Raw genomic sequence first — 27,032 nt, forward strand, 5'->3', positions numbered from 1 at the left:
GCAATTCAAGAGAAATGTCTTCACAAACCAAACACGTAAAAATACAAAATAAAATGCTAGAATCCCTAAGGGATTATAGCAACAGTTTCTTTCATAAATCTAATGGTGTTAGTGCATCTGCCTGACCGATTTACGTGTAGATTATTTCGGGTTAAACGTTTTGTATTGTGTACATGCTGGGAGCAGCTGATAGGTCGACCAGAGAGGGATGGGTTCCCTTCATCATAGTAAAAGAGAGGTGGAGGGGTGGTACGTGTACATTGCACTTTAGGGTCATGGCATACATAAAAATGGTAGGTCTATATCAACTGGGAGTGTTCTGTCAATGATATAGTTTGAATGTCGTTTTTCACTACTCCACTATCATCAAGAAAACAATCAGCAATTTGACAGTTTCTTCAATAGTAAGGAGAAGCATACATCATGTTGCAATGTTGCATGGCAGTGTATTCTCAAATAGCCACAGTTCCCTTTCTTCTGAAGAGCAAACTTTGTTTTCATTAACGCGGGGGGGGGGGGTTGTCCATCAGAGTTCTAAAAGAAACGTTCCATCTCAAATCGTCTCGGCTTTAATTATATCCAGACAATCTGTTCATAACCAAAGACAAAGATTTGAGTACTAACAAAAATAATGTTATCTTTTGTCACCAAGTCGAGGAAGAAAATTTCCTTTGAACATGCTATAAAAAAAACCTATTTTTCTGAGAAGATTCCCATATGATTTATCTGATTTGATTCCTTGTTTTATCAGGCCAACTTTACCGTGTTAGGCCCTATGCCTCTTTTTAATAGCACTGAGCGCATTTTTGTCTGTTTGATGAAAAGTCCTATGCATAGTGAGGGTTAGAGCGCCACCTCGAGGTTAATTTTGTTCATAGTTTTTTTTCTCTCTCTCCATAGAATTGGCCTGTCCATAGAGCTATAGTGCGTTCGTTAAGCTTTCCTGGGTCGACCCCGCAGTGCTCACTCTCGGGTGAACCCCTGACAAGAGCTAATCGAACGATCACACTCGCCCTCTCGTGGTGACGGCATGCACCTAGAAGTCGTAGCATGCATATTTAAATAATCGCCATGAACGGGGCTGAAAAGGGGAAAGGGACTGGAGGGGATGGGGCTTGAGGGTGGGGCTTGATGGGGATCTTACTTTCTCTTCTTACTTTTCTAACCATTGAGTTTAAAACTGTGAACTTTATAACAAAATGGAAAATACATAAACTATCAGGCGCGGATCAAGAATTTTTTATAGGCTAATAGTAATACTTTGTTTTTTGCTCAAAGAAATTTCAGGGGTGGGGTCCAGGGACCCCTGAGCTTTGAGCTTTTTGAGTTTTTGTGTCGAAAAATCAAGCCTCCGTGTGCCTAAATACAGAGGTCAAGAAGCACTTTCTAAGCACTTTGATCAAAACATTAAATACAAAAAATTACCCGGGGCACGTGAACCCCCCCCCCCCCTTCCCGGATCCACGCCTGATTATTGTCTGGGTAGCAAAAAAAAAAAAAAAAAAGGGCTGACCTGTCAATAATGAAGAAACGAAATCTAAAGTTTAGTTGTCCGAAAAATACATTTGATTTGTTTTCAGGAGGCTGAGAGACTTTATTTAAATTTGAGTTGATTAGTTTATTGAGTTGGTGCATTCACAACCGATGCCCTCGAGCATTCAAGGACGGACTCAGAGGACGAACTTTCACACAGGACACACACGGAGAATTCCACCAGGGACCGTTGTGTTTTTATTGAAATACACAACATTATTGCATGTGTCCGTATAGCGTGACCTTTAAATGAGAAGTATAGGCCTATATAGCTGTAAATTTAAAACCAAAAAAGTTTCAAATTCTGCAATTTTGTAGGAGATCAAACCAAACAGCGTGGTACAGCACCCGAATCCGAAATCTACTCCACAGCAGTAAAATAAATGGCAAAGATACTTTGTCTATTCATCTCAAAACATATCTATTTCGGACAAAATAGCCTTCAAACTTCTGGTTGTCTTGTGTCATTGTGTATTAAAGCAGAGTTCTTGTTTTTGCGCCAGACGTGTCATATGAAAAGTTCACAAGAAGAAAATTCCCGCAAACTGCAATAGTTTTGACCTCACCCATTGAGGAATGAAATGCCTCCCATGCCTCTACCCGCAATGCCTCAAAACAATACGCCGCGCAAAATCAATCATTTTGGATCCATATGGGTCACACAATGTTTGTACTCTGTCTGTCACGAGGTCACTATTGGTCGAGATCATTATTTGTCTGTTTACATTCCTGGGGCAGAACAGTGGTTGAGAATAACACCACTGAGTATTGTACGAAAGAGAATGTTTATAGCAAATAAAGTTTGTTGAAAGGTGCGTTTGTTTAAGGTTTGGTCATGTGAATTTTATCCTTTATAGCTCCATGGTTTTTTGACGATAGACGAAGAAGTTTTTAACTGTATTGGACTCTATTGGTGTATCATCGCAAAGGTTTTGCTGTTAAGGTAAGATTGTATAAAATGCATCACCTTTCTTTGGGATTTGGAAAAGATAAAATGTGATGATATACCTTTTGGCATTCTGCAATGGATGTTGTTTAGAGACTCCTGATGTTGTAGTTGATATTAAGATGTGATATGAATAGTGAGGGGCTTTTTGGATAGTGATGGAAGACAATTCCTTCTGTTATTAAAACGAATTTTTTATTAAAAAGTTCTAAGTGATAAAAAGGCAAATACATTATTTTGGTGCGTAAAGTACCCTGTCCCTGTACTTCTGCTGCTTGTTTTCCGAAGTTGACCGAGAAAACGTTACTATACCGTGTGTCTAAAAAAAAACACTATACACCTTTTTAAATGACTGCCGAATAAAAAGTAAATGATTCTGTAGGGAAAGGTTTAGGTGTACGGATAGCTTATGGACTGAACTGTGATATGGCACCAATAACGGGGAAAATATTTTTTGATTGGGTGAGCACTGCTCACTTTTGTGAAGGGTATGAAAATAAGCGTGCGCAGAAATTAGCCTTCCCTTTGTGAGAGGTAGTCCTTTGTAGCTTACAAGACGTCGGCTACTTCAGGTCAATGGGTAATCTTAAGAATAAATAGCCAATATCTTTGACATTCCTTCTTTCTTCAACCCGTATTTGAATAATCAATTTACTTAATTCCCGTCTGGTTATTAAGAAAAAACAAATGAAACGTTCAACTCCTCTTACAATAACTGAAACGTGGGGTGAATGTTTTTATTCAAAGTGACAGATGTGAACAAAAAAAGTTTGTAACATGGAAATTGCAACATGTGGGGGGGGGGGGGGGGCTACCATCACCCCATCCTGACTTTTATGAACACACCACTGAGAAAGTTAAAATACTACAAGAAAAAATGCTATTCCTGTTTACTCATGCATACAACAAATGGTTTAATAAATCATAAAATAATTCATTCATCAAACACAAACTGAGTGCAATTGATCATCATATCACCATCAATTTTGTAAGCTCACAAAAGGCTAATTCCTGCGCAGCCTAATGTTCATACCCTCACATAAGTGACCAGAGCTCACCCAGGCATACATTATTTTCGCAGTTTTTGGTGTCATAAAAGTTGAGACCATAAGCTATCCATACATCCAAACCGTTTTCCCCAGAATCGTATATTTTTCATTCTGCAGCCATTTCAAAAGTGTGTAGTCTTTTTTGGGGACACCCTGATACAAGTATTATTTTTAGTTGTATGTTGCGGAGCTTGGGATGGCAGCTTTCTAAAACGGTCTCGTGAATTATGGCGAGATAGTTAAGACTAGGTTGCTGTAAAAATCAAAGATATTTTTGAAATGATGGCAGAACTCCATGTATGAGTAGGTATTGGTAGGCCTACACAAACCACAAAAATCAAAAAAACAAAGTTATATCAGACATTGGTTGCCATGGTTACGGCCAAAGTAAGATTTTCAGCAAATTTTCCAAGTTTTGCCCTTCCTAACTTTTGGATTTTATATTTCAAACAAACAAAAACTTTCTTTTTTAATTCTGTGATGCATGTTTATACAACCGAGAGTTATATTGTCATAAAATGCTTTATTATATTTTGTCAGTCTTCAATCATTGTTAAAGCCATTGGACCCTTTCGGTACAGAATAAAAAAAAGTTCACAGATTTACAAATAATTTGCAGGGTTTACAGAAGGTAATGGTGAAATATTATTCCATGAAATGCTTTACTTTTTGAGAAAACGGTAAAACAATATAAATTCTCGTTAGCGAGAATTACGGATTTATTTTAAACACATGTCATGACACGGCGAAACGCGCAGAAACAAGAGTGGGTTTTCTCGTTATTTTCTCCCGACTCCGATGACCGATTGAGCCTAAACTTTCACAGGTTTGTTGTTTTATATATAAGTTGTGATACACGAAGTGTGGGACTTGGACAATACTGTTTACCGAAAGTGTATAATGGCTTTAAGCATGTAGAAAGTCATAAAACGAGCATTATTTTATAACTTTAAATCTATACAATTGCCAAAAAGCATGAAGCTCTGGCAACACTGATCCCCAGTTCAACAAATACCAAAAAGTTTTGAACTTCCTACAGACCAGTATTTTATCTTTCACGCCTAGAAGCAAAACTTTCCTAAATAATGCTACTTTGGGACTTTTTTACCATATCCAGCTGAGAGGTAGGTCCACTATTTGGTTTTCACACAGTGAACCCCTCAACTTTCGGTAATTTTTACTCATGAAGTGCTGATATTTTTACACTTTGGTTGATGGCCTTCACTTGTGCAAAGTATAAACGAAATCCATTTTTGAAAGTCTGCCACCACTTCTTTGATTTTTACAGCAACCGAGTCTTCAGTCGTGCCAAGAAAGCTAAAATCGATAATCAAACATTTATTTAGCTAAATGTTAAATATTTTTTAAACAAATTAAACAATTAAACGAATAAAAGAAGTGGATGAAGTTTAGGTATAATTGTACCGTTAATTACCTTACACTGAAGGACGTGAGATTGCACTATTCATCAGAATATCCCAAATCAGAGAATATTTTGCAACAAATATGAATTCACCAAAATATAACCATTCAAGAGGGACGAGAGGTTCCTCGGTGCATTTGAAGTTGTATGTTTGTCCATGGAAATGGTTGGGTCTATACGGATAGTATTTAAGGTAATGTAGCCGTTGGAACCCCTCTTTAGCCCTTTTCACACTACAGGTATTTCCCGGGAAATTCCCGGGAATTGTTAGTCGATCCGTTCACACTACAAAACATTTCCCGGGAAATAACATTTTCCCGGGAAGTAATTTACCCAGTTAAGGGGTAGGGTTAAAGGAGTTAACCCCGGGGAAAAACGTTTTTCCCGGGAAAAGCAGCTAGTGAGAACGAAAGCGGGTTTAACTTACCCCACCTTTTGCTTCTACTGTGTTGAGATGTCATTAATCTCGAAAGGTCACAGACGTCAAAAATAGCGCGCCAAATAATTCGCGTGGTAACAATAGCCCTTTTTTGTTTTCTCCTTCTGAAAGTGTTTACGTTTAGGTACGAAAATAAAAGTGAATTACATGTGTAATTTACAAATAAATATATGAATTGAAAAAATTGATCACGTGCATGGAATAGGAATAGAATAAATAGTTGGCGTGAACAAGCTTCCTTCTCGTACACACGCCATGTGTGTATGGTATTTCTTAATGCATGTATACTTGGGCGTTGATGGACTTTTGTTGTCCAGAGTCAGATTTGAGTTCTTCGATCGACATTGCTGTCTACCACCTGACAGTAAATATTTTAGTGCAATCTGTTGCTCAATTTCTTACGATGGGTAGAAGTGACCGATGGAGTGATGATGAAATTTTGAAACTGGTTGCATTTTTGGCCGACGATGCAGTCCAAAAGCAGCTAGATGGGCATATAGGCCTACAAGAAACGGGAAAGTTTTCTGCCTGCGTGAAGCTGGATATTAACGGACCCCTGCCCATTGCAGATAAAAACTGAAAACCTTGGGAAAAAAGACTATAGGTCGGTATGATAATAGTTTTGTTTTTCAAGGCCTAAATATTTTCTATTGCATAAGTGTTCTCCTGCAAAAACATTTTATTTTTGAAGAAACATACATTTAAAAGTCTTTATGAAGCCATGAAAAAATGCTAGCCAATATAGGGCTAAAGCCTATTCCGTGTTCTTTCTTTGCACGATGGGAAAACAGCACTGTTGATGTTGGAAGGGAAGAATGCTTCTTTTTCTTTCTACTGCTATTGTCAGATTGTGCAAAATCGACTATGCGGTATTTTTTTCTATAAAACCTTTAACTATCTTGGCCCTAACATCATGGATATTATTATACAATCCTTCGAAAATGCCATTCAGAAAATTTCTAGGCCTTACCCCAGGGTTGATTCCCTTAACCCTGCCCCTGAGCAGGGTTAATTATTTCCTGGGAAAACGTCATTTCCCGGGAAATTCCCGGGAGTATTTTTGTAGTGTGAACAGATCAACCAAAAGTTCCCGGGAATTTCCCGGGAAATAACTATAGTGTGAACAGGTAAAAATTGAGATGAATGCCAACACAAAACCTCTGGGTAAAACACGGACACAAAAGTCCATTCAATTACAGTTTCAAAAGAAAAAAAAGCTGTCGCAGATGGAAAGCTCCCTTTCGCTTTTTCTAATAGCAACTTGCTCCCACCAGTGGCCGCTCTTCATGGTAGACCAGATTGACCTTTGACCAATAAATACTTCCAGCAAGTGCCATGAAACCCGTCAATCGCACGACAAATTCCATCCGATTGTTATTCCGCATGTCTTTAAAACACTGTCACAGCAATCGTCTTCTCCTGACAAGACGCCAGCGACGTCTTCCCCGAACTGCAAGACTTCTTCTCCGCCGTAATCACACAATATATTGGTATTACAACATGCAAATACAAAATTAAAGTGCAGCCATTTTGGGTCGCATGTGGCAAGGATTTTGCAGTCGGCCGCGTGGCGTTGTGGGAACGGACTTCCGTCCACAAACATTGTAACTTCCGCATGGGCTGACCTGTTTACCACATTTCCTGGGGTTTGATCGTAAGTGTGAAACGACCGTGCATATTCCTAGGAAATAGTACTCCCGGGAGTTACCAAATTGGGATAGTGAGAACGGTTGCTGGGGTGGCGGTGGGGTTAAAAACTCCCGGGATTTTCCCGGGAGTTTATTTCCCGGGAAATGGCTCTGTAGTGTGAAAATGGCTTTAGATGGTGTTTATAAAGGAAGACAAATTCTTAATATCGTCAGTATTTTCTTGAAGTCTGGAATTAAATGGTCTTTAACATGACAATTTTCTGTAAGTAAATATGTGACAGTATGCATGGCACTTGAAAAGGAATTGCAACCCTCTGAAGACTTGTACGAATTGTTACGTAATAGAATTTGTAATAAATTTGTTTGAAGCAATACGCTGCCACGTAAATCACCGTCAATGTGTTACTTCTTTTCTAGCTGTTTGTGTGACGTCCTCACTAAACCATGGTTAACATATTCGTGGTGTCCAGTGTGGCACTACTTCTTTTGTCTCGGAACGCCTTGGCATTGGAGAAAGGTGAAATTCTGGACATGTCTTACGACTTTGGAGAAACTACGTTATATTGGCGGTGGGTTTGACTTCACTATAACAGTTCGTGGGCCAGATGGGACTGTTCCATGGTAAGATGATGATAGTACATGACTGTTTAGGGAAGCGATGCACTACTCTATATCTTCAACTGTAGCCAACCAATCTGAAAACTTCACAAAGATCAGGGGTTACGTTACAGGCCCGTACACCAAATGTAAATATTATTAAGCGCCTTGAGCGTCTTTTTGGAGGACTATGGTGCAATATAAGTTTTCGTTATTATTAGCGGTTCCGACCTACCGTCGGAACAGGTATTGTTTTCGTCGAGATTTTTATTAGCTGTTCCGACGTAGTGGTCGGAACGACAGCTATTGTTTTTGTTAAGATTTTTATTTGTTTTTATTAGCTGTTCCGACGTAGTGGTCGGAACAGCTATTGTTTTTGTTAAGATTTGAATTAGCTGTTCCGACGTAGTGGTCGAAACAGCTATTGTTTTTGTTAAGGTTTTTATTTGTTTTTATTTTTAGCTGTGCCGACGTAGTCGTCGGAACAGCTATTGTTTTCGTTAATAATTTTATTTGTTTTTATTATTATTAGCTGTTCCGACGTAGTGGTCGGAACAGCTATTGTTTTTGTTAAGATTTTTATTTGTTTTTATCATTAGCTGTTCCGACAGTTCCGGATAGTCCCCGAACTCTGCCGAACGCATCGCGAAGTCACGACACGTGACGAGCGTGCGCATATTATTTTTTTCCCAGGACAAACGTGGAGAATTTTCGCACACGTTCGTCCGTCCTAGAATAAAAAACCCACTCGATCCGTGCTTTGTGTACCACGCATCTAGGAATCAGACGTCTGGTTCCCAGACGCGTGTCCATATGTTTTTGTACGCAAAGCACGGATCGTGTTTTTTTTTATTTTTATTCTAGGACAAACGTGTGTAGATAATTCTCCACGTTTGTCCTGGAAAAAAATATGCGCACGCTCCTCACGTGTCGTGTCTTTGCGATGCATTCGTGGACAATCAGCATTTGTAGTGTAGTGGTAAAACGGAGTATTTGGGGACTGAATTACGGTAAGAATTTATAACTTTCAACATTTATTTAGATTGCGGAGTGGGTTCTGTGGTCGCACCTTCGGAAATTGAGATATCAAATGACACACAGAGCCTAATTTTCTGTGAGATTAAAATAAAAATAAAGAGAGATTTTCGATTCCAAAATTCATTTAACAATGATTGAACCATCATCGTTTAACGCGTGAGGGATATAAACCTATGAAGTTACGGGAGACGATAGCCGGACGAAACCGAAATAGTTCTAGGAGTATACAACGTAGTACTTCTGGATGTAATAATAATAATAGTCGAAGTCTTGTATAGCGCCGGTGTGGCGGCCTCAGCGCTCCGGCGGTCTCAGAGCTCCGGGTGACGTCACCGGAGATTTCGGCACGCAGTAATCACGGTCTCAGATCTCTGGCGCGTGCCAAGCTCTCCGGGGTGACGTAGCATGCTGTCGTTGCGGGCGTGAGTCCCCGTCCCCTCCCCCTCCCTGCCGCCACGAATAAATCTTCGAGACCTGTTTTGTTACCGTACGAGTGCTTTTCCGAGGGGCAACCCAAAACCCTTTTCTGGCTTTCAGAAGAATCTTCTTTGTAATTCCCACTCCTCAAATACTTATTATAAATGTGATTACTTTTGTCACAATACTGTCGCATACGCTCCACTCGTTCACACCACGATATGGGCGCCGCCATGACAGCTACGAGAGTAGACTTGTGGACAAGTCGTTTTTGGTCCCACGCGGTGAGATAGTCGAGTTGCAGCGCACTGCTGGTTGCGCGACTACTACGAGCTGCCTGGAGTCAGGCAGCGCAGTAGTTGCGCAACCAGCAGTTCGCACGCGGAGAGCACCGCTGCAACTCGACTATCTCACCGCGTGTGACAATAAACGACTTGTCCCTAAGTCTACTACGAGATTGTACTCAGCACGGCGCTAAAATTGACTACTTTCGCTTGGTGTGCGCAGGCACGGCATGACGTAATACTACCGTATTTGGTAAATCTGGAGCTATGAGACCGCCGGAGCTCCGAGACCGCCACACCGGTATCCGCCAATGCAGGCGCTCATGGCGCTTGCTAAAAAAATCTGCACCCTAGTCAGCTACGTTCCAGGTGCACTGCTCGCGATATCTTAAAAAAAAAAGTTATAGTCATTATGCTTGTCAAAGGCAATGATAATTTGTGGGTGTTGAACAGATGTGTTTTGAGTGCTGATTTGAATGTATCAGTTGTGACAGCTGCCCGGACGTAATGTGGAAGACCATTCCATATCTTTGCTGCTGCGACTTGAAATGAACGCTCTCCTCAATAGTTGCGTGCCCTGTGTTCTTCAAGGAGAACTTTGTCTGCAGAGCGTAGTTTTTCTCGTGTTGGAACATATATGGCTGCACAAGATCACATTATATAAGACGGGGATTGACCATTCGTCGCTTTAAACACTAGCAAGCAGATTTTGTATTTGATCCTCTGTTCAATTGGGAGCCAGTGCAGTTGTTTCAGAAGAGAGCTAATGCTTACACTCTTTTTGGATAATGTAACTACCCTGGCTGCATTGTTTTGTAGACGTTGGAGTCAATTCAGTTGTGATTTGTTCGGTTTGTACAATGCAGAATTACCCATATCAAGCTTTGAAGTGATGTATTCATGGGATAAAAGTTCTGCAAAATGATCATTGATATGCTTGCGGACCATTCCAATATTTCTGAGTGACAGGAAAGCTGCTCGGGATACAGCGGAGATGTGGCGATCCATGGAGAGATTAGAATCCAAGATGATACCAAGATTCCTGACAGTGTCTGATGGAGGAATGACGCCTGTACCACCCTGATCCCAGAGATATTTACCATTGACCTTTGATGTTGAGATCCAATTACTATGAACTCGGTCTTCCCATCATTCAGTTTTAGGAAGTTTGAAGTCATCCACTGGCATAGCTCATCAACACAAGCTTCTATTTGCTGTACTGCATGGATCACTTCAGATTGAATAGGATTGACTGATAAATATATCTGGGTATCATCTGCGTAGCAGTGGTAACCAAGGCCATGATTCTTGATGATGTCTCCAATTGGTGTGCAATACATACAGAACAGCACTGGGCCAAGTACCGAACCTTGATGAAGTCCATATTGCAGTGGCATTCTGTCTGCGGTTGCACCGTCTATGCCCACAAAGTTTGTTCTCTGGCTGAGATAGGAGCAAAACCAATCAAGTGCGGTTCCAGCTAAACTGGGTGCAGTCGCTTATTCATGTGGTTGTACACTTTCTCTATGGGTGTTGCAATACATTCTGTTGACAGTGAGGACCTGTTTGGATTGAGGACTTACTTGAGGGTAGTCTACGACGCAGTCCTGATGTTGGCATCCTTGTATTTGTTTTCTAACCGCGTTCTGGACCTAATACTTTGTGCATACTCCATTGGATTTGTACACAACCAATAGGCACACATTGGAATCCTACGATGGTTCAGGGTTTTTGTTACAACAAATGTACGTTCTAGTAGGGTTTTTGTAAAAGGCATTGGATTGGGGTAAGTTACATACCCATCGTGTACCCTATGAAATTTCTTAGTACGAAAAACACAATTTTGATACTGTGACGCCATCACGTGTTAATTTATGCTAATTGGAAGCATGAGTTTTTCTTTGCAGCTCAAGAAGTGTACGGCCGATTTTTTTCCAGTAATAGACTCCTTAGGCATGATTGATTTGCCTTGGGTAACTGTGACCCCGATTTGACCTCTACTTCCGGGTCAACCGGAACTTGGAACATATCTCAAGAGTTACACAACCGATTTAAATAAATTCTTTAGTTATAGACTCCTTAGGTCTTAAAATTTGTTGGGTAAAACCTCGACCTCATTTTGACCCCTTCTTCCGGGTCAACCGGAAGTAGGACCATTTCTCAAGAACTACACAACCGATTTTCAAACTTTTTTCAGTGTAAGACTCGTTAGGCATTAAAAATAAATTGTGAAAACCGTGACCCATAGCTGATCTTTTCTTTCGGTCCAACCGGAAGTGTGACCTTATTTCAAGAACTAGACAACCGATTTTCAATTTGTTTCAGTTTATTAGCTCCTTTGACATTGGACATTCGCATTGGCTATTCGTGACCCCATGTTGACCTTTACTTCAATTTCTTCAGTTATAGACTCCTTAGGTCTTAAAATTTGTTGGGTAAAACCGCGACCTCAGTTTAACCTCTTCTTCCAGGTCAACCGGAAGTGGGACCATATCTCAAGAACTACACAACCAATTTTCAATATTTTTCAGTTTTAGACTCCTTAGGCACTAAAAATAAATTTTAAAAAACCGTGACCCCCAGTGGACCTCTACTTCCGGGTCAACCGGAAGTGGGACCATATCTCAAGAACTGCACAACCGATTTTCAAACTTTTTCAGTTATACACTCCTTGGGCATTTAAAATTAGTTTGATATAACTTTGACCCCATGTTAACCTTTACTTCCGGGTAAACCGGAAGTGAGACCATATATAAAAAAAGTACACAGCCAGTGTTCAGACTTTTTCAGTTTTATACTCTTAGACAATAAATATTAACCTTGCAAAACGGTGACCCCTGGTTGACCTTTACTTCTAGGACCTTATATCAAGATATACACAACCGTTTTATAAACTGTTTCAGTTATAGACTCCTTGGTCATCGCAGCTTAGTCTTTGGTAGCTGTGAGGCCATGTTGACCTTTACTAACGGGTCAACTGGAATGTGTGGCCATATATCAAGAGCTACACAACTTTTTTGAAAACCTTTTTTTTCCAGTTATATATTCCTTTGGCAATGAAGCATATAATCCAAGCAAAACAACACGGAACAGCTTCGTGTTTGTTCACAAACACTTAATGTCTAGTTATTATTATTATTAAAATATCTAGTCAAATCTTTGTCAGCGTGTGTGTGATGGGGGGGGGGGGGGCTGGGGGCGACCAGTCAAATCCGGGGTATGTTTTTTGCGATCAAAATAAGCAACAGTTTTCCAAGCTTCGAATGCCAACTTCGAATGCCTTCTCCCCAACCACCTCCATGCCCCAACCTCAAATTCCTTCCCTCCAACATCAAATGCCGTCTCCCCAACTTCGAATGCTGTCTCCCCAACTTCGAATGCCTTCTCCCCAACCACCTCCATGCCCCAACTTCAAATTCCTTCCCCCAAACATCAAATGCCGTCTCCCCAACTTCGAATGCCGTCTCCCCAACTTTAGAAGGGGTAAAGCCTCTATTTGCCTAAAACAAGTAAAACATACACTTTGTTTGCAATTAAGATCCATATCACTTGGCGTAAAAGTTGTGATTTTATTGGTTTGAACTATGGTAGTATGTCTTTTTTCTTGAATGTCTGCTTGCTTCTCTCTGTAGGTATGAAGAAAATAAGTTTGCGGCAGCAGAACACGGTGGAACTCACCTCGATGCCCCTGCCCACTTCTCAGAAGGCAAACTACGAGTTCATGAAATACCCATCAGTAAATTGGTTGGACCCGCAGTACGAGTTGACATCTCAAAACAAGCCTCTAATAATCGCAATTATCAATTGACTACCAAGGATCTTCACGACTGGGAAGGAATCAATGGGAAAATACCAGACGGTTGTTTACTGTTTGTTTACACCGGTTGGGGAGCTTTCTATCCCGACCGTCTGTCGTACTTCGGATCCACTCGGGATGATACCTACCTTGATGATCAGGGTAATTCGTTATATCAGTTCCCAGGGATCGCTCCCGAAGCTGCTTCGTGGTTGGTGTCAAATCGACAGATATCGGGCATTGGAATCGACATGCCCTCTGTTGACTACGGACAAAGTCTCGATTTCTTAGCTCATCGGAATCTGTACGCTGCCAATGTATATGGAATGGAGAACGTCGCCAACTTGGATAAACTACCTGCTACGGGAGTTAGAGTACATGCTTTGCCTATGAAGATTAGTGGCGGTAGTGGGGCACCATTACGTATATTCGCTATGCTGGAAGTCAATAACTACGCAACCATTCAACCAATCATTGCAATGATCTTTTCAGTTAGCATTTTAATCATTGTATTTTACTACCTGAAACAATAGGCTTAATGTCTTCATTTGTTCTGAAACCATAAAGTGAAAATGTCTGAAACTGAAGAATATATGTTGTACATCTTCAACATTTTTACATCAAATCGATTCATCCAAATAAACTCCATTATAAGAAAAAATATGACAACAACTAGGGAGGTTTAGCTGCACGTTACGGGAACAAATACGTGAAAGTTACGCACAAACAGTATACGTTAACGTGAACGTCAACACAAAATTTTGTAGTTCTCAAAATCTCACATTTTAAAGACACTGGACACCATTAGTAATTGTCAAAAACCAGTCTTCTCACTTGGTGTATCACAACATATGCATAAAACAACAAACATGTGAATATTTGAGCTCATTTGGTCGTCGAAGTTGCGAGATAATACTGAAAGAAAAAACACCCTTGCAACACGAAGTTACGTGCTTTCAGATGTTTGATTTCGAGACCTTAAATTCTAAACTTGAGGTCTCGAAATCAAATTCATGGAAAATTACTTCTTTCTCGAAAACTACATTACTTCAGAAGGAGCCGTTTCCACAATGTTTTATACTATCAACCCCTCCATATTAAGCTAATAATTATTTTGAATAATTACCAATAGTGTCCACTGCCTTGAATACATTACGTTACAATCAATTTCACGTCACGTGCAGACGTCAAAGGTAAGCATGATATAGGCTTTAAGTGGTGACGTCACCTTAAAAACCAAACAATTCGTTGACGTTAGACGGTCACGTGTTTGCTCGTGTTACGTGCAGCTAAACCTCGCTATTGTTTCGAAACGTGCCGCTTGTTCCGGTCAATAACTTTTTCCCCAAACCACAGTGTTAGATACAGTCATTTGACCAGTTCGGGATCATTGACCAGTTCGGGATCACTTCAACTTTGCAATAACCAAATAATTATATCATTTCTCATTATTACCAATTTCTGTTGATAAATGTGAAGATTAACATCCATTAAACCAACAAACCCAAAATAAAGTGCAAAACATCATCAGCAAATAAATTATGGCCGTTTTCCTGAAGGTTGTCTGCGAAATTTGTCATTTTTTTGTTGAAAAATGTTGGTTGAAAAACACTGTTAAAACTTCTTACCTTTAGAATTGGAGTGTCGGGGCAAAAAATATTTATGTAAAATGATAAGAATGTGTAAAAAAACATTCCTGTAAATACTGTGCAGTCATCTTGCTTTTTTGAGGAGACGAAGTTATCAAATCTTCTTTGGGGGGGGGGGGGCAACTTACCCTTGACCAGTTCGGGATCACTCAACATCTCATTGCGTCAAATGGTGCCGCACTAACTTACTAAGTCTGGTAAAATCATACTACTGCAGTAGAAAGTTTATTTAGTTGATTTTGAGAAACATTACTTCAACAAATTCTTGTAGATTTTTTATTTTGTGAGAAAATTAAGCTTGGAGGGGTCAATAATGCTTTTTAGGTTTGCTTCACTTTTTCATTTGCCTTTGCTGTTGTTTTGTGGTTTTGTCGCTGGGTTTTTGCGCTGCTATTGAAGACACTTGCATGACATTCACTAAACAAATGAAGTCCAAGTCCATGCCAACACACCTCTGAAGTTTTGTGTCCTTGAGAGACAGTTTTATGAATGGGAGTATGGGTTTGCAATAAAGGGCACTCTACTGATTCAGAATAGATTCAACTGATCCTGAACTGGTCAAACAGGTGACGATACTTTTCTCAAAGCCTCTTCAAAAGAACTAATCTTTTTTTGTCAGTCAATACTTGGTGAGTTTTATGACATGTTTAGGTAAACTGATAAACTTTTTTGTTTAAGATATCAAAGAGATTGCTACAAAAAACCATGTGAATTCAAGAAGTGATTCAGAACTGGTCAAACGACTGTAGTCAGGTTTTAGCCTCATGCCTAGATCATAATATTGGCTATATCACAATATTTTTCACGACTGAACATTTTCAGCAATGATTTGTACTCAGTTTCTTGAATAATTTTTAATGGAACCAAAACAACCTGATGGGCAATTTTCCCCCGGTTTAAGTTCGTTCGTTTTGTAGAATAGAATAATTATCCGTTACAATTATTATATAATGGTCATCAGTAAGATATTAACCATTATGCCACTGGACCCCCCAGCCACCTAAAGTGATACACTGTATAATGCGGTAGGAGGAAACCTCGCCATAGCTTTTGTTTGTAGAATAAAAAGAAACATCAAAATATAACTAGATAGTCATTAGTAGGTCTACGCATTGGTGAATTCACCTAGTTTTTTACAGATCATTATTGATTCATCCTTTCACAGTTGACTTGTCGAAGCTAATGATGATGAAATAATTTTAGCTCTTACCCAACAAAACGCTCATTAGTAAACACAAATGAAACTGTATTTATCATTTATGGTGATATTGTCGAAAACTAACGCCTTCGCAAATAATCAGCATTGAGCCAGATAAATGCCTTGAAAAGCTATATGATTGTGTCCATTTAATCATTATACAAAAATAATCGCCATAAATATTACCGCAGGCGTTTAACGAGGGGAAGTACTGTGTCCCCCCCCCCCCCCATGAGGACTTGTACAAATATCACCGAAAGGGTCACAAATTGTGCATTTATTTATAAATAATCAGCCTTGAAAATGTTGAAGTATGATTCCAGTAATTTACTGCAAGAATCTTGCAAAATAATTTCGGCAAACTCGGGCGGTGCAGGGACTAGAGGGTTATACTAATTCTAAAGAAATAACGATCATTGGAAAGTATGTATTTACAGTTTAACAATAAGAAAAGTTTAAAATTATTATTTTTAATCCAATTTACTTCATAAATAAAACAATGTAGAAGGAAGTTATTGGCTTCTCTCAACATTTTAATATTGATTGTGATGATTGGAACTGAAAAACAATGAGTTCAAATGTGTCTTTGCTTTCAACCAGAGTATTGTTTTTTGTATGGCTCTCAACAATGTACATTAATTGACAAACATTAACAGTTGAATCCTCTTTGATTTCTTGAAGAAGACATGTTTATTTTACCAACAAATTTAAAAACGGACGTAAAGCAATAGACCCAATGTGTTTTTAATGTACTATGTATGTTAAAGAACCCAACTACACTTGTTTTGAAGAAAGGGGTTTGCATTGGAGGGAGGGGTTTGCATTGAAGGGAGGGGTTTGCATTGAAGGGAGGGGTTTGCATTGAAGGGAGGGGTTTGCATTGAAGGGTGGGGTTTGCATTGAAGGGAGGGGTTTGCATTGAAGGGAGGGGTTTGCATTGAAGGGAGGGGTTTGCATTGAAGGGAGGGGTTTGCATTGAAGGGAGGGGTTTGCATTGAAGGGAGGGGTTTGCATTGAAGGGAGGGGTTTGCATTGAAGGGAGGGGTTTGCATTGAAGGGAGGGGTTTGCATTGAAGGGAGGGGTTTGCATTGAAGGGTGGGGTTTGCATTGAAGGGAGGGGTTTGCATTGAAGGGAGGGGTTTGCATTGAAGGGAGGGGTTTGCATTGAAGGGAGGGGTTTGCATTGAAGGGAGGGGTTTGCATTGAAGGGAGGGGTTTGCATTGAAGGGAGGGGTTTGCATTGAAGGGTGGGGTTTGCATTGAAGGGAGGGGTTTGCATTGAAGGGAGGGGTTTGCATTGAAGGGAGGGGTTTGCATTGAAGGGAGGGGTTTGCATTGAAGGGAGGGGTTTGCATTGAAGGGAGGGGTTTGCATTGAAGGGTGGGGTTTGCATTGAAGGGAGGGGTTTGCACTGGTGTTTCTCTAGTAGTGACTGCTGAAATTATTGAAAGTTGCCTCGTGTGACAATGCTGTCACACAATGGTTTCTCTCCTGTGTGGATTGGACAACCAGGCATAATTTTTGAGAAAAGGCTTTTCCACAAAGGTTATAATAAAAGGCTCTCCAGTGTGGTGTCGCCATGGATGTATGCGCAAGTTTTTTTTTAGTTTTTTTTTTTTACAAATGTCACAAACAATTGGTTTCTCTCTTATGTGGGAACTCTGATGCCAGTTTGAGTTGTCCGCATGTTTGGAGGCATTTCAAAAAATGACAGAAACACATGGTTTCTATCCACTCTCCAAAACCCTGTGATGGACAGTCAAATTAGGATTATGTGATTAAGGCTATTTAACAAATTCCACATACTGTTTCTATTGAGAGAACACGCTATTGGCTGGTCAGGTGATGCTTCCTTAGAAACAATTAGTTTTTTTCCAGTGTGGACACGCTGATGGGTGGTCAGGTTCATTTTAGAAGAGAAAGTGTTTCCACAGGTAACACAAAGGAATGGTCTCTTGCCTGTATGACATCTCAGGTGGATACTGAGACATCTCTGTTTTTTGTACTTATTTCAACACTAATCACAAGCAAATGGTTTCTCTCCAGTATGAACAAGCTGATGACGGGTCAGATGAAGCTTTTGAGCAAAGGCTTTTTTACAAATGTCACAAACAAATAGTTTCTCTCCAGTGTGAATACGCAGATGTCGGGTCAGATGAGGCTGATGAGAGAAGGTTTTTCCACAGTAGTTACAAACGAATGGTTTTTCTCCAGTGTGGACACGTTGATGGGCGGTCAGGTTAGACCTATTTGCAAAAGCTTTTCCACAAATGTCACAAACACATGGTTTTTCTCCAGTGTGGACACGTTGATGGAGGGTCAGATACTGCTTAAGTGTGTAAGCTTTTTCACAAATGTCACAAACAAATGGTTTCTCTCCAGTGTGGACACGCCGATGGTTGACAGCATGGACACGATTATGGATGACCAGGGTATCCCTTCGTGCAAAAGCCTTTTCACAAATGTCACAAACAAATGGTTTCTCTCCAGTGTGGACACGCCGATGTCTGGTCAGAGTAAGCTTATAGGCAAAGCACTTTCCACAAATGTCACAAAAGAATGGTTTCTCTCCAGTGTGAACACGATTATGGATGGTAAGATCATTATTTTGTGTGAAAGCTTTGCCACAATTTTTGCATATAAATGGTTTCTCTCCAGTGTGGACACGCTCATGGTCAGTCAGCTGATGTTTTAGTGAAAAGGCTTTCCCACAATTTTCACAAAGAAATGGTTTCTCCCCAGTGTGGACACGCTGGTGGCTGGTCAACTGCTGCTTCTGTGCGAAAGCTTTTCCACAAATGTCACAAACAAATGGTTTTTCTCCAGTGTGGACACGCTGGTGCAATGTCAGTGAAAGCTTATGGGCGAATGCTTTGTCACAAACCTCACAAGCAAACGGTTTCTCTCCAGTGTGAACACGCTGGTGGACGGTAAGATGATGACTTCGTGTGAAAGCTTTACCACAATTGTTGCATACAAATGGTTTCTCTCCAGTGTGAACACGCTCATGTTTGGTAAGAGAATCCCTTCGTGTGAAACCTTTACCACATTTGTTGCATACAAATGATATATCTCCAGTGTGAACACGCTCATGAGTGTGCATGTTACGCTTCCATGCAAAGCCCTTTCCGCAATGTTCACAAACGAAAGGTTTGTTGTCACTATTACATCTTTCTCTATTTTTCTCTCTAGTTTTACCTTGCTGATTGTCTTTCTGGTCGGTCTTACATGCAAGGGAGGAGGCTTTTCCACATATATCACATACAAATGGACTTTCTCTAGTCTGGAAATACTGATGTTTAGTGACAGGTTTTCTTTGGTTGATAGTTTTGCAACAATTGTCACAAACAAGTAGCTTTTTCCCAAGATTGACACTCACACTGCGTAGTTTGGGGCTTCCTCGCAAGAACATTCTTCCTATACCATTTCTAAAAGACTTATTCATTTTCTAACAAAATTCAGCCAGCATTACATCATGGTGGAAATTCAAATGTTTCAGTTCTCAATAAAAGCTATGTAAGACTACAACCCCAAGTTAACCACTCGTATGGAGTCCACAATGAATTCCAGAGTGAATGCTTTTGTAGAGTTTCTTTCCACAAACATCTAGTGTGCTTTAATTGAGCGTCACTTGGGATTGTTGAAGACATTTATCTGGAAAAAAAATCACATTTTACTTTCAAGCGAGAAATTAAGAATATAGAAATTTACTAATGGAATAAACATGGAAAAGATGAATGTGCATAAAACATTTAACAAATTGACAGTGCCGTGCTTATACATGTACTCATTTGATTCGCTATTAAAAAGGCAGCATTGTCCTGTCTAGCCATTTGTATGTGATGCTCTGAACATGGAGGTAGTGAATAAGCCTCCTCGTATGTGATGCTCTGAACATGGAGGTAGTGAATAAGCCTCCTCGTATGTGATGCTCTGAACATGGAGGTAGTGAATAAGCCTCCTCGTATGTGATGCTCTGAACATGGAGGTAGTGAATAAGCCTCCTCGTATGTGATGCTCTGAACATGGAGGTAGTGAATAAGCCTCCTCGTATGTGATGCTCTAAACATGGAGGTAGTGAATAAGCCTCCTCGTATGTGATGCTCTGAACATGGAGGTAGTGAATAAGCCTCCTCGTATGTGATGCTCTGAACATGGAGGTAGTGAATAAGCCTCCTCGTATGTGATGCTCTGAACATGGAGGTAGTGAATAAGCCTCCTCGTATGTGATGCTCTGAACATGGAGGTAGTGAATAAGCCTCCTCGTATGTGATGCTCTGAACATGGAGGTAGTGAATAAGCCTCCTCATATGTGATGCTCTGAACATGGAGTTAGTGAATAAGCCTCCTCGTATGTGATGCTCTGAACATGGAGGTAGTGAATAAGCCTCCTCGTATGTGATGCTCTGAACATGGAGGTAGTGAATAAGCCTCCTCGTATGTGATGCTCTGAACATGGAGGTAGTGAATAAGCCTCCTCGTATGTGATGCTCTGAACATGGAGGTAGTGAATAAGCCTCCTCGTATGTGATGCTCTGAACATGGAGGTAGTGAATAAGCCTCCTCGTATGTGATGCTCTGAACATGGAGGTAGTGAATAAGCCTCCCCGTATGTGATGCTCTGAACATGGAGGTAGTGAATAAGCCTCCTCGTATGTGATGCTCTGAACATGGAGGTAGTGAATAAGCCTCCTCGTATGTGATGCTCTGAACATGGAGGTAGTGAAAAAGCCTCCTCGTATGCGCGAGAATTACCCAGTTACGAGTTTCTTGAGACAAACAATACACAACCTCACGTACATATCTCTGAATTCTGTAAATTTAAAACTGTAAACTAATGTGTTTATAAGTATGGGTTGGGGTGACTTCTTAGTACTATCTTTGTATTTTTGTCAGGTCGACAAGTGTGGGGTAGTCGACAAACAATGACCAGAGGAACCAATTGACAATGAGGATGTGTCCATAAACGGACTTTTTTTTGGGGTGGGGGGTGACTGGATGTTTTTTTCAGATCCTCTTTTTCCTTGTAGTAATAACATGTTTTTATACCTTCTTTGCGATGGGGCTAAGTGTAGCCGTGAGTTGAGCGGTAGGCACACAGGATTTACATTTTAATGTCTGATAGAGACCTCTCGCACAATAACGGGTCTCTCATCAAGTCTAACGTTGACACGCCCACGCTTAACGACCATAACAATGTGTACACTAAGCTTAGTGTACACTCACAGACCGTACGTTAATTCACCCAAAATTTGTTCTCAAATTCTGGACGACAGAGAATACTTCAGTTTGGCGGATGATCCCTTACATTGATCTCAATAGTCAGTATTTCCTTATCGCGTATTTTTTTCCCCAGGAAAGATGATGGCCACTTAGCATAAATGGTCATGTTTTACCTTCTTTCTCGGTTGCGCAGTACCTACCAAGCCTGTCAAAAGTACCCTCTAATTGTATGCACCATACTGTGTCTCCATGCCAGCTTCATGCGTTAACATGATAGATGAAAGTCTTTCGTCATTGATCACACCACTACTGAGTGCATGCTTGGTTGGATATATGCACCACGTGAGAAAGTAGGTAAAACACTCATTCCCCCTAGGAAAAGGATACGCTTGGGTAAGAATTTGTTACAGACCTTTGCTTTTCCCGCCACGTTTCGAAAAAGCGCCCTTATAATAATATGGCGATTTGCAGCATGTAGCCCAGGTTGGACTCATCAGTTGCATGCAACGTGACAGAGTCCAGGGTATAAAGGTCTTGCCGTCGATTTCACGAAGAGCTGCAATGCTTCGAAACGGTGAGTTTGGTGAAATTGATGGCTGTACAGTTGCGAAAAAATTTACAACTTTTTGTAAAAATATTTTTACCTGACTCTTGTTCCTTGTAGCCGAAAATCCAAGATGGCTTTTTTTTTTTTTTTTGAACTTTCTCCTTTGGTGTTAATATTCTGGAAAAGAAAATTGAAACTGACCTTACCCATGGGCACGTCGTGAACAGCCTTGCTTGTGAACACCAGACGTCTGGTTCCCAGACACGTGTCCATATGTTTTGTACACAAAGCACAGATCGGGTGTTTTTTTCTTTCTAGGACGAACGTGTGCAGATAATTCTCCACGTTTGTCCTGGGAAAAAAAATATTATGCGCACGCTCGTCAAGTGTCGTGACTTTGCAGAGGTGTTCGGCAGAGTTCGGGAACAATAAGCATTTGTAGTGTAGTGGTAAAACGGAGTAGTTGGGGACTGAATTATAAGAATTTATCAATTTAAACAATTTTTGAGATTGCGGAGTTGATTTTCTGTCGCCCACATGGCCAATGAGAGTTCAAAAAGGACACATGATCATGATGACATAGAGCCTAGTTTTGGCGAGATAGAAAAAGAAAAAAGAAGGAGATTAAATATTGTGTTTCCAAAATTCAATGAACCAGTAGCGTTATTGTCGAGAGGGATATATCCTCTTTTGTGATCCCCTTTGTGTATACCCTTTTTCTTTGAATTGGGAAACAAATAATGATGCGATCAACCGATGCCCTAATTATCTTCATTTGTTTATATTAAGTATGCAAACATAAATTAAAACTTGATGGACATTGAAACTTTCACACCACACACCGATCTTCAATGACTTCCAACTGGTCCCATTTGTTTTAAGTTTTTCCTGTTTTCAAGGCAAACGAGAAAGTATGGTTTCCCGGTGGAGCCATACGTAGAAGAAATATCTGCAGTGGCTGTAAGTGTTCTGTGAGACTCTGTGTATGACTCTACAGCCAGCAGTTGTCTTCATTTTATTCACAATATTTTTTTATGACATTTTGAAAATTACCATGGTAATTTGGCAAAAAAAAAAAAATAAAAAAAAAAAATCAATAAAAGTGTGAATAATTATTGGCTTTTAAATCTGATTTTTATTTAATTTTAATAAAAAAGAAATTCCCTTTAATGTTTATAATAAAGCGCAAAAATAAAAAGTGATGATTTAATCACAAAGCTGATGTTTAAATATTAATATTTATAATAATATTGATACGAGGGTTAAACAAAAATCTCAAAAAATATTAGAAAATGATATAAGGCACATGGCTTCTTTAAGCCTCTGTATTTTTTTCCAGAATGCTCAGCAGAATGTTCAGTCACATGATTTGATCATCGTGAATTGTGAATTGAAATAGTGTTTGATGAAACTTTTTTCGGTGGGCAATTTTGTTTACATGGCCTCAACATAATGACATATTTTTGTACCTTGTTAAAATATGTCTAAAATACCAAACTTTTTGCATTTATTGTAGGTCCTGTTTTCGAGGTATCCCTAAAATCGTGTCAAATCTTTTACCTCTCTGTGCGCGATGTAAACAGTCCCTAGATAAAAATTGTGTGGTTTTATTTGCCAAGCAAAGAGTCTCCTCTCCCTTGACCAAAACTTAGAAACGCGTTAGGCTCCACTGGATATTTGCACTTGTAGATGCAAAAAGCTTGGTATTTTAGGCATTTCTACAAGGTACAAAAATATGTCATAATGTTGAGGCCATATAAAAATATTTGCCCACCGAAAAAGTTTCATCAAGCACTATTTCAATTCACAAATCATGATGATCAAATCATGTGACTGAATATTTTGCTGAGCATTCTGGAAAAAAAATACAGTAAGCTTAAAGAAGCCATGTGCCTTATATCATTTTCTAATATTTTTGGAGATTTTTTTTTTTAACCCTCCGATCAATATTATTATTAATATTAAAATTTAAACGATCAGCTTGTTGATTCAATTATCACTGTTTATTATTCTAAATTTTAAGAGAAAAAAAAGGGAGAAAAAATAAATAAAAATCAGATTTGAAAGCCAATGATTATTCACACTTTTTTTTTAATTATTTATTTTTGTTATTTTTTGCAAATTACCATGGTAATTTTAAAATTTCTTAAAAAAATATTTTGAATAAAACGAAGACAACTGCTGGCTATAGAGTCATACACAGAGTCTCACAGAGTCTCAAAGAACACTTGTAGTCACTGCAGATGTTTCTTCCATGTATGGCTTCACCGGGAAACTATGCTTTCTTGTTTGCCGTGAAAACAGGAAAAACTCAAAACAAATGGGGCCAGTTGAAGTCATCGAAGATCGGTGTGTAGAGTGAACATTTCATTGCCATCAAGTTTTAATATATGTTTGCATACTTCATATTAACAAAAGAGGGTAATTAGGGCATCGGTTGATATAAGGCATCATTATTTTTTTTCCAAATTCTAAGAAAAAGGCATAATAGCGTGAAAACTGGTAAGGGGAGGATATATTTAATATTGCTCCATCATCATGTTTATAATTAGGCCCCCCTAATTCCCTATACTAAAAATAGTAAAATTATCCTGCTAACAAAAGGTTATAGATCATGGTAGACTGTGCGGAAAAGTTTCCGTATGGCGCCACCACTTTTTCATTCGAAATAAAATAATATAGTATCTAATTTACCTGATTGATATATCCCTTTTTGTAAAAATGAGTGAAAAGGTGGTGGCGCCATACGGAAAGTTATCCAACTGTGCCCAATAGGCACTCAACTAATCCACTATTCAACAACCGAACTTACCGTCACGTTGGTTAGGATAAAACAAACAGGACAAAGGATAGATGATGCGTTCACTAGCTGCTGCTGCTGAACGTACTCGACTTGCACACAACAGCAGACTTGATGTTGCAACGCCCCCTATAGTTCAGAATTAGCAAGTATGGTTAGACTTTTTCGAAACCACGGCTCCGGCTTGGGATTCGGCTTCAGGATCCGTCCTCTCCGAGTCTCGTCTGAAACCCTGAGTGCATACACGCAAAGCACGCTTAATATTATCAAGACAACCGCGGGGCCAAGCTAGCCTGAGCCGAATCCAAAGCCAAATCCAGTCGTTTCGAAAAGGGCCTTAGACCATAGAGTAAGGGACTGTCCTTACTCTATGCTTAGACTAGTCCCCTGTCCTTCCCTTTTTACATGTTCACAAAAAAGAATGAGAACGTCGACCCCTTTTGTAGCCCTCAAAATATTCTATAGTGGACAAATTTTGAGAGCTCCCCCCTCCCCCAAAAAGGGGGTTTCAGTGTAACCATACAAACATATCCTGGTGTCATGTGTTTTCAGTAGGATAACGGGAAAATTGTTCATAAGCAAAAACTAAACGATTTTTTTTTAAATCATCTACTCCAACTTTTTTACAATGACAGTTACACTTCACCGTGTGTTGAAAAAAAAAAAATGTACGACAATTGAGCAACGTCATATGTTTTCAAACCTTTCATTGGTTGGTATTTTATTCAATATTCAGAAGCTAGTATGGCGTGCAAAATACATTAAAAAGCTCATTCAATTACTATTAAACAAATCTAATTACATTTTTGTCCCAAGACATATGGCTACTTGGCTAGAATCCAGAGATATCGCAATGCATGACATGACAGTAAAATACCCCAACCCCCTTGAAGCACAAACACTCTAAAGTCACCTGGAAATATAATTTGTATTTTTTACATTTTTTTAAGTAATTGTTTGTAACGATTTAGGCTATAGGTTTAAAAAATATGCATAAAATAACAAACCTGTGATAATTTGAGCTCAATCAGTCGTCGAAGTTGCGAGATAATAATGAAAGAAAAAAAAACCTGGTCACACGAAGTTGTGTGCTTTCTGATGCTTGACATCGAGACCTCAAATTCTAAACTTGAGGTCTTGAAATCAAATTCATGGAAAATTACTTCTTTCTCGAAAACTATGTCACTTCAGAGGGAGCTTTTTCTCACAATATTTTATACCAACAACCTCTTCACATTACTCGTAATCAAGAAAGGTTTTATGATGATAATTGTTTTGAGTAATTACCAATAGTGTCCACTGCCTTTAATATCTTTAAACGAGGAGCTACTATAGGTTTAGGTTGTAGCATATGAATTTTGGACGAATCCGTGATTGGTCCATGATTTGGAGGGACTCTGGAAATCCCAATTTGAGCTGAAGATAAAAGTTAAAGAGTCATTGAATTATGTTCCTTGCTGTAAAAAGCTGCGACACATGGCGAGACTAACTTGGTAGTTTTTGTGTATTTTTTAATATAGAGCATTATTTGCACTGTATGCTACCGTTTAGCCTAGCCCTATATAGGACTATTTCCCGTCTTATCTGATCACTAAAAGTACAATTGGATCTATTCTAAACATCATAACATAATTGTCTTGACAAACCAGACTAATATTTAATGTATTCACCATGGTGTCTTTACAACAAAAACTTTAAATTAATGGATAATTAAAATTGATTATTAAAAGGTGCCTCACTTCAATAAATTTGAGCTCCACAAAAATGACACACACATGGAATCTCTCTTGGTAAGCTGATATGGACAGTTCAGGCACCGTTTTCGCGAAAAGACTTTTCCAAAATATGTCACAAAACAAACTCTAGTGTGGACATACTGCAACTCTGTGGACAGACTGTAACAAACTACAGTCCAACTAGTTGTTGTCTTCAAAGGGTCATGCATGGTACAAGCAAATATAGGCTGGTTTAAAGGGGATTTTGAGTTTTTATCCAAATTATTCTACAAAATATTAATAATAATAATTTAAATATAAAGTCCTACATTGTCACATACATTCGGTATCTACAAATCGTCAGTTGATTTTAACACATGCATGTACAAGAAGATCAGCTTTCTTGTGTTTACAAATCTTTATATGCTTCATCAATTACTCGTTGAAATAAAATCCACATGGATACGTTCGATTTTACACATAATAATTTTACATAAATATTTCACCGACTATCAGCATTTTATAGAATGCGATCAGAGCATACTGATCGAAACGTCGAGTTGAAACCAACGGTTCTTTTCAGAACCACCCAACTCATTAGAGATATAGTCATTACATGGTGTTACCGCACACCTTTCTATATAGCATTTTATAGCTCAATTAGCTCAGTTAGGTTTACCTATTACAGGGACTAATTAATTTATCAAATGAGCCGCAGCTATTTCTTG

General features: G+C 39.3%; 1 protein-coding gene and 1 pseudogene across 1 annotated transcript; one reads left to right on the top strand and one right to left on the bottom strand.

Moving 5' to 3' along the window:
* Window positions 1-2,259: 2,259 nt before the first annotated feature.
* LOC139934015 (isatin hydrolase-like) lies at window positions 2,260-16,910 on the top strand (annotated as a pseudogene).
* Window positions 16,911-17,350: 440 nt separating this feature from the next.
* LOC139933907 (uncharacterized) lies at window positions 17,351-24,683 on the bottom strand. The gene is made up of 3 exons (XM_071928140.1): window positions 24,602-24,683; window positions 21,887-22,141; window positions 17,351-19,673 (listed from the first exon to the last, which is right to left on the bottom strand). The coding sequence occupies exon 3, from the start codon at window positions 19,462-19,464 to the stop codon at window positions 18,037-18,039; it is 1,428 nt and encodes a 475-aa protein (XP_071784241.1). The 5' UTR covers window positions 19,465-19,673; window positions 21,887-22,141; window positions 24,602-24,683; the 3' UTR covers window positions 17,351-18,036.
* Window positions 24,684-27,032: the final 2,349 nt, after the last annotated feature.

The sequence above is a fragment of the Asterias amurensis genome, chromosome 2, assembly GCF_032118995.1.
Source record: "Asterias amurensis chromosome 2, ASM3211899v1".
Lineage (NCBI taxonomy): Eukaryota > Metazoa > Echinodermata > Asteroidea > Forcipulatida > Asteriidae > Asterias > Asterias amurensis.